This window comes from Limulus polyphemus, unplaced genomic scaffold, assembly GCF_000517525.1.
Source record: "Limulus polyphemus unplaced genomic scaffold, Limulus_polyphemus-2.1.2 Scaffold1957, whole genome shotgun sequence".
Lineage (NCBI taxonomy): Eukaryota > Metazoa > Arthropoda > Merostomata > Xiphosura > Limulidae > Limulus > Limulus polyphemus.
Genome location: NW_013667567.1, coordinates 907 through 9984, shown reverse-complemented (window position 1 = coordinate 9984; position 9078 = coordinate 907). Strand labels below are relative to the sequence as shown.

The window sequence follows — 9078 nt, the reverse complement described above, 5'->3', positions numbered from 1 at the left end:
GCCTATCCTCAAATTGAAATTTTTAAGGCGGGATTAGAATAAATTAATCTATGGAACCTTTTTTCCTCATATTTTCCTTTTTAGCAATACCGAGCGGGAGACACGCATATGCCGATTCCATTTTATTACTCATCAGGATCTTTACTAGCCTATCCTCAAATTGAAATTTTTAAGGCGGGATTAGAATAAATTAATCTATGAGATATTGGACGTGGTCAAATATATCAATCGAAAGGGTTTGACCTCCTGGGTCCAAAACTGTAATTATATCTCAAATCGGTCAAGAGATGACGGAGGTATGAGATAAAAGTTTGTACTTAGAAAAAAAAAAGAAACGATCTAAGAACACATTTTTTGCTCTAAATATCCTCCCCATTAGCTCAAAGGTAAGTTTGGGTATATATCTTATGACTGTAACCATTACGTACAATGAATGTGAATATATCTTTGTTCAGAAATATGAAAGTATTTTTTTTTTTATTTTAGTACAAGTTGTCTGTGCTTAGCTAAACGTTTTCTATTAAAAGCATGTACTGAAGGCTTTTTACGCTAAAACTCGAGGTGGGCACAGCACAGAAAGCCCATTGTGTAGCTTTGTGCTTAAGTACAAATAAACCACAGAAGACTATCCTTAATCCTGTCACTCGTTACCAGGGCTAGTTCAACTGAAATCCTGTCACTCGTTACCAGGGCTAGTTCAACTGAAATCCTGACACTCGTTACCAGGGGTAGTTCAAGTGTAATAGATGATATTTTTATTACATTTATTCACGTCTGGCGTGCTTGACATATAACACATGGAAATACCAAGTTTCATTTGGTCGTTGTATGGTCATGTGACATGGGAGGATTAAGTATACATGGATCTCTACCTCCCTCATTGACTATTGATTTGGTTATTTAGGGTTGGATGAATATGGTTGTTGTTTGTTGTTAATGGGTTATCTGTGCTCTGCCCACCATGTGTATCGAAATCCCGTTTTTAGCAGTATAAGTTCACAGACATGCCTCTGGGGGGAAGGGAGGCGTATGATACAGTCCGGTAACAAGGACAACGTTCTAACGTTATGCATTCACTCATGCACGTAGCAATAGCTAATTCCACATGCGACTGACTTTCAGGCCATGTACCTGAATGTATAATGCCGATTTTTCGACTTTTCTGATATAAACTTTTTTGTTGTTGTTATTCATTGTCAAGTAAAGTTTTGTTCACATAAACAGTTCCATAAATATCGGTTGAAGACATATAACACTAATCCTATTTTCGCACAAATAAACCCTTTTAAAATAAAATTAACTTTATCTAGCTTATCGGGTTGCCCTGTAGGTGGCCATAGAATACACAAGGAGTTTACTAGATTTAGTGGTGAGAGGTACTTAGGTCTATTATCATCATGTATGATAAGGTTTTTCAGCAAAAGTAATGTATTGGAAACAATGGTTTTCGTTTTTGAACAACGCGGCTGGTTTGTTGACTTCGCATGGCATTCCGAGTAGTCGTAACGAGTTAGGTTTTGTTTGTTTGTAATTAAGAAAAAAGCTACACAATGGGCTATCTGTGCTCTGCCCACCATGGGTATCGAAACCCGGTTTTTAGCGTTGTAAGTCCACAGACATACCGCTGTGCCACTGGTGGGCAATGAGTTAGGGCTGGATACAGCTGCAAGCGAAGATAATTAAAAATCTAGATTAGAATTCGTCTAGAACAGAGTACTCTATGGTTTTTTCAGTGAAATTGTCTAGATCAGTGTTTCTCACCAGTCCATGGACGAAATCAAACAAACAAAAACTAACAGACTGTTCATTTGTAAATTGTAACGGTTTTTTTGTTGTACTTAACTTTTAGTGGTGCGCGACAGTTCAGGAAGGCAGCGAGCTGATCCCTGATATAAATAACGTTGAGAAACGATATTCCTTGTTTTCCTTGATTAAATCTAGAAAAGCCACATATGTTATGTTGTCAGTAAAATGTTTTGTTTGTTTTGTTGTACTTAACTTTTAGTGGTGCGCGACAGTTCAGGAAGGCAGCGAGCTGAACCCTGATATCAATAACGTTGAGAAACGATATTCCTTGTTTTCCTTGATTAAATCTAGAAAAGCCACATATGTTTTGTTGTCAGTAAAATGTTTTGTTTGTTTCAATGTGAAGCAATTATGTCAGTCATTTTCACTTTGGTTAGGGCGCTCGACTCGCAATCTGAGGGACGCGAGTTCGAATCCCCGTCGCGCCAAACATGCTCGCCCTTTCAGCCGTGGGAGCGTTATAATGTGACGCTCAATCCCACTTGTCGTTGGTTAAAGAGTAGTCAAACAGTTGGCGGTGGGTAGTTGTGACTAGCTGCCTTCCCTCTATTCTCACACTGCAAAATTAGGGACGGCTAGTGTAGATAGCCCTCGTGTAACTTTGCGCGAAATTCAAAAACAAACAAACACTTTGGTTAAGTTAACCTTGTTCAAACTCTATAGTCTTTCAAACAGTTAAATTTTTTAAAGTATATTTACCTGAACATTACAGTTTTACTTGAGAGTACTGTAATAAGATAAATTCTGTGAACAATATACTAAAAATTAAAGATCATATAAAGAATTAAATAAGTAGATAAAGTTTGTTTGTAATTAAGCACAAAACTACACAATCTAATGGTTTCTAGCGTTGCAAGTCCGCAGACATACCGCTGTGCCACTAGGGAACATTAGACATAGACTATAGAGAGAAAAATAAATAAATTTGTTGCTAACTTAACGTGTAAACAGAGTTAGATAGGTCTTCCATTTAACGCACAAAGTAACTGGGCCAGCATGGCGTAGTGGTTAGTGTGTCCGGCTACGGGTAGGAAGATCCAACGTTCCAGCCATGACATACTGCTAAGCACATTCCACATTTCAACTGTGGGGGAAGTTATAGCTGTCCCGCTATTCGGATTAGAGTATCTACGTATAAGATGGCGGGGTACTGTTGCCCTCCTTTTAAGTCGACATTTATAAATTCAATTAAAGATAATTACGGCTAAACTTTGAGGTTTCTGATCTGGCCGCTTAACTCGTATGTCGCATAAGATGCCGTTCCGTTGAAAATGTCAAAATTGAAGTAATTATGCAAATAATTCTACAAAGTTTGATCTTAAAATATGTCCGAAAAAACATTTAGTTAGTTGACAATTAGATCCGTATTTAAAACCCTATAACGGTAACAGTGGTCTATCTTGTAAAAAATAAAATAAAAAGCGGGATAAACTGTTTTTAAAAACAAATACTAAATTATTTGTTCTAATATTGGAGGTTGTATTTGAACTTCGCGATGTTAAAATTGCTAAAATATTAATCAAATGTTTAAAATCTAAGTTTTCTGTATGTAGACATGAACATGGTACAATGAAATATGAATGTTGATTTGGTTTCAGATATGTCGTTTGTGAAGCGTAAGAAGTTTGCCACGATGCTTCTTGGCGTGCTTTGTCTTCTTGGCTTCATTATGGCACTAGAATTCCATTGGCACAACCATGTGTGGTATGTATTTCAAAGTTAGTGGTTAGTTGACGTGTTTCTTTTTCTTCTTTTTTACATTATCGTTTATTTTGATAAAGTTCGTGTAGGCTTAGTTTTATTGATAAGTTTTTTCTTGCTTATTTGCTGTTCAAACTGTTACTTATTTGCCATTAATCACTGCGGACAGTTTAGTGTTTTCAATAAATAGAGGGCTGCATTATCTAAAAATTCAAGCTTTTGTTATAATTGCATGAATTTGGTACAAAATGAAACACTACAAGAAAATGTACAAGTTCCACGTTTATCAATGATTACCGTACACATGAAAATAAAATAATAGTTTCACAAATTTTCACGAGGGGGAGTAAAATTTCATAACTTTTTGTAAGAGTATTGGAAGTTTCAGATGTGAACGATTTTTTTTTATACTACGCATATGTAAAGTAAATTCTATCTTAACGTCTCTTAACAAACTTTTAACTTGCTTGTAGAGGCAATTAAAGACTGCAGATCCTTTTTAACTCGTTACAACACACACACAGTAACCAGTAACCGAATAGTTTTATAATAAAGTTTTATTATGCAGTATTTTGGGGTAATGGCTATTATGTAATAAGAATAATTTTCAAAGTTCTGTTAAGATTTTATGCGATTCCTTTAAATATTAATTTCATATCAAATAACTTTATCGGCGCTTGTACATCTCATCAGAGAAATGCTGAATTATTTATTTCTCTTTGTATCAAGGAGCTTCGAACACGTGAAATATAAACCACAGCCAGCAGACGTTCGGAAATCAGGTTTGTTCCATTCTCTGGGCTATCAGTGTATTTTTGAGAATATTACACTGACAGATTTATAAAATATTAAATGTAAACAACTTTCATAATTAGAATGACGTAAAATGTGTATATATGTATGTGTGTGTGTGAGAGAGGATAATTATTATTGGACCAGCAGAAGTATATTTATTTATTTGGATACTTTGAAGAATCGTAGAAGATGTTTAGATAAAAATGGGAACCACAAATCAATAAAGCTCTCAACTAACACCCTAATATTTTTGTTTAAAAATATATTAAAATCTCGAGTTTTAGGTTTACTTGAGAAGGAATGACCACTGCAGCTCTTCATTGATATAATAGCTTCAAATATAATAACCCTAATTTACTTGTTTTGTTAGTTTAATGTATCACATATACATGTATATACACGTAGAACATGCTGTTGTTGTTTTTTCCATCTTTGTTTCTCTGCGTACTCGTCTGACTGACACCTGGAGGTGCGGACGCCTTAAAATGAGCCCTACAAATAACTATATGCATGATTCACATTAATGAATTTCCTTTTTGGGGTTTGTGGGTCAGGCATAGCTTACTGGTTAGCGTTCTTGTCAGGCGTAGGTCAGGCATGACTCAGTGGTTAGTGTTCCTTTCAGGCATGGACTAGTGGTTACCGTTCATGGCGACGGATGTTCAATAACAGTAAAAGTTAAGTCTCAGTATTCGGTTAGGTAAATGTATCCCAAGAATTATCGGTGGTGCCATCCGTCTAGTTTACAAGTTCAAAATTATAGAATTCCATGCGCAATTACCCGTTTGTGAAGCTTGGTATAAAAATTCGGAAACAAACGATCTACGCATGACTTACTGACAATTGAAACACCTGATCTTTCCTCAACCAAAAATAGCTTATCCTACAAACTCCCGATGGTAAACGAGAAACTGTCAAATCTACTTCGTAAACCTCTACTGTATCTTGGTTTTGAATTAAATGTAGAACTCGTACAATAGTATTTAATTATCACTCAATTATCACAGTAGCGTAATTTATTTTATTCAATCCATATCAAAAAATCCAACTTCATATGTGAATTTTGAATTTGCCAATAAATCTTTGTTGTTTATTCGTACCACTTACCCATGGTTTCCAGATGGGACAGAGGTAAGTCTATGGACTTACAGCGCTAAAATCGGGGATTCGAGCCCACCCCCTCGGTGGACACAGCAGGGAACCCAATGTGTCTTTACATGTATGGTTAACTAAATGAATTCACATGAAAGGACTTCCAACAGTGTTTTCAACGTAACAAAAGAAAACGTTTTTAAACCCCGTCAAAAATTAGAACTAAAGAGGGAAGTGAAAGAAAAATGGTTCGAATACAGGACGAAATTTCAAAGTAGATAAAACTTTTCACTTTGCCATCAAGAAACGTTCAAAATAACTGAATGTTTTTATTATTATTATTTAGTTGTTACATAATGTGGGATTTTCTACGTTACCGGAAAAAAAAAATCGCGCCCTGCGTTTTAGAAGCCGTAGGTGTGTTATAAGGGTGAAGTCAAATCCTACTATTAGGTCAAACAAGAGTAGCCCAAGAATTCGAGGCAGGCGCTGTTGACTAGCTGCCTTCATTTTAGTCTATCACTTCAGAATTAGAGACGGTTAGTGCAGATAGCCCTTGGTTAACCTTGTGTGAATATCCGAAAACAAACAACTAAACAAAGTTTAACAACAAATGCCACATCATCAAATAGCCACTCCATAATTTTGATAACTGTAAACAAATAATGGTTTTGGTGAAGAACAAAGCTTAAACCTATTCCCATTAATATTCATTTGTGTACTTCAATTCGGTTCATTAATCAACCAAACGGATCACACATTAAGAAAATATCCAAACCTTTGACAATTTATAATACCTGAATCGCAATATTACGTAGTTGTTTTCCCTTTCTCCATACATGTAATAATGAATAAAACTGGTATGTGGTTATACAACTGTTTCTCAGTAGTTGTATGTGTGCATGACTTTGAAGTACGGTCGTACGTATTTAGAGCGAGAGAAATGTTGAGTTTGCTATCGATAATTCACATTAAAATCACGGTTTCTTTTACAGGGCAAATATTCGAATTCATTTCAAACTTTGAAGATACCCGTCGCCATATAGAGCTTGTTGTTCAAGATATGTGGTGCTTTACATTGGCCAAACTAAAACCTTTAGCTCAATATATTCATTCAGACAAGTCAACGACTTTTGAACAGCTGCTAAGCCAACTTGGAGATTATAAGAGGTAAAAAAAAATTTGTGAAGCTTTATATAAAAATTCTGAAACAAACGATCTACGCATGACTTACTGAAAACAGAAACACCTGATCTTTCCCCAACCAAAAATAGCTTCTACAAATTCCCGAGGGTAAAAGAGAAACAGTTAAATCTACCTCGTAACCTCGTAAACCTCTATTGTATCTTGGTTTTGAATTGAATGTAGAACTCGCACGGCAGTATTGCTTTAGTGAAAAAGAGTAAAATATATTTATTCAGTAGTTCGTTCTGTGTATTAAACCACGTTAAAATGTGTATGCATTTAAAAAGTGTCTGATTATGCATTTCAAATAAAGATATTGAATTAAACTAATAACTTGAATTTTTCTGAAAATTTAAATGCAATGTAATGACTTTGTTTATCTGGATCAGTTTGTTTACTAAAAGACTGTTACCAAAGAAACATTGAGTGACAAATATGGTTACTGAAATGTGATATGGGGAAAAGTTTCAAGAGTTAGTTCAAGATTAAAAAATAAAACACCATACGCACATATATACAAGATACAGCAAATGAAGTAGCTTGTTTATGTCTTCCAGAAATATGCATAAATCTACATAAAAATGTTACAGGTATCTTGTTTACTGTTCGTTAGTGAATAAAATCGCAATGTTTGATGAATTTGTTCTGCTCATCTACTGTAGTTTACAGTTATGTTCATTTATTTATTTAAGAAAAATCACACGAACAAACGTCTATTATTACTATACATATAAGATCAAACTTAAGTTTCGTTTTTCTAACAATGTGATAGCTAAGGTTGATTAAAATGAATAATTTACTATGATATGCTGGTTAGATGTGATTTTTATCATGCACGATATACGCACCATAGTATCAGTTTTTATTAACAATTTCCACTTTTTACAATTTACGAAAATAAAACACAAATCCTTCTCTTCGTATAGATCGTTTCAGTTAACAATATTACAACAAAGCCCGGCATGGCCAGGTGGTCGACTCCCCGCTACACCAAACATGCTCGCCCCTTTTAGCCGTGGGGGCATTATAATGTCACGATCAATCCTACTATTCATTAGTAAAAGAGTAGCTGCCTTCCCTCTAGTCTTACACTGCTAAATTAGGGACGGCTAGCGCAGATAGCCCTCGTGTAGCTTTGCGCGAAATCTATAACAAACAAGCATTACAACAAAACTATATCTTGAGTTTAGCGAGCCTGATACATGAATCCTATGATTCAGAGTTCGCGTCCCATTGTGACAAAAACACACAAAGTACTTTTAGGTATAGGTACACTAGAAGGGTGGCCTCATTCCCTCAGACCTTAGTAGCTCATGAGTTGGCGGTAGGTGCTTTTGACTAGCCTCCCTTCTAGTTTATTAATTCAAAAGTTACAAATGTTATAAACAAATTACACAACTACAACCTGGTAATACGTGGCCTCGTGATTAGGAGTTCGATGTTCGTTTTAGAGCAAAGCCACATCAGGCTATCTGCTGTATTCACGGAGTTTTGTGTTGTAAGTCCCTACACTTACCTCTGACCCACGGGGGGGGGGCATCCTTGGTTAGGGGTACTTGACCAGCAATCTGCAGATCGCGGTTCGAATCCAGTTACTCAACAGATTCGCTATTTCAGCCATGGAGACTTTATGATGTGACGGTTAATTCCATGTTAAAGAGTAGCCAAAGAGTTGGTGGTGGTGGGTGATGTTAACTAGCTGTCTTCCCTCTATCCTTTCCAAATTAGGGACAGCTAGCTCAAATACCTCTCAAGTTGCTTAGCGCGAAATTAAACAAATAAAAATTTGCAACTGTTCCAACTAGTTCCTTCTCGCAGAAGTTTTAACATTAATAAAACCCAAAGTAAAATCCACTTCCTTAGCTGAATAGAGGTCATTTTAATATTATTATGGTCACTTACTTTGTTAAACTGAATAATTATATTCAGATTTGTTTATCAACCCATTTACATAAAAGAGCTTTGCAAAAAATAAAAATGTCTGCCTGACGTTATCGAAGGTAAATAAAACATTAAATTTTTAATCGACGAATATGTGTTAAAAAACGTATAACAATAGGTCTATGCACAAAACATATTTATTTTCACTAATATTTTAAATGTTTGTTTGTTTGAAGTTAAGCACAAAGCTACACAGTGGGCTATCTATGCTCTGCCCACCACGGGTATCGAAACCCGGTTTCTAGCGTTGTAAATCCGGAGACATGCAGCTGTGCCACTTGGGGGGGGGGCAGCGTGAATGATGAGTGGTAAGCTGCTGCTGACTAGCTACGTTCCTAATACTTTATTAGAATTCCTTGCATTGCTCTTGTTGACACCGTAATTACTGGGTGCTTGACAGATACAAGAGTTTTCTTTCTTTGTTAAATTAAACACAAATATTTCGTATCAAGTTATTTCGATTAAAATAATGTATTTCCACAATCTGACATAACAGTAACTAGCTCAAAACAAGATTAACATTATTCTTGATATGCCTACTTTACTAAGTTGATTAGA

At 35.6% G+C, this 9078-nt stretch overlaps 1 protein-coding gene across 1 annotated transcript in view; it reads left to right on the top strand.

Annotated features, from left to right (window-relative positions):
• The window catches only part of LOC111087281, a 36421-nt gene extending 29853 nt beyond the window's left edge, over positions 1-6568 (top strand). The window contains exons 2-4 of the mRNA XM_022393385.1: positions 3405-3510; positions 4237-4289; positions 6390-6568. Of these exons, the coding sequence (XP_022249093.1) occupies positions 3407-3510; positions 4237-4289; positions 6390-6568 (336 nt within the window). The 5' untranslated portion in view covers positions 3405-3406. The remainder of the gene's footprint in view (positions 1-3404; positions 3511-4236; positions 4290-6389) is intronic.
• The last annotated feature ends 2510 nt before the right edge of the window (positions 6569-9078 follow it).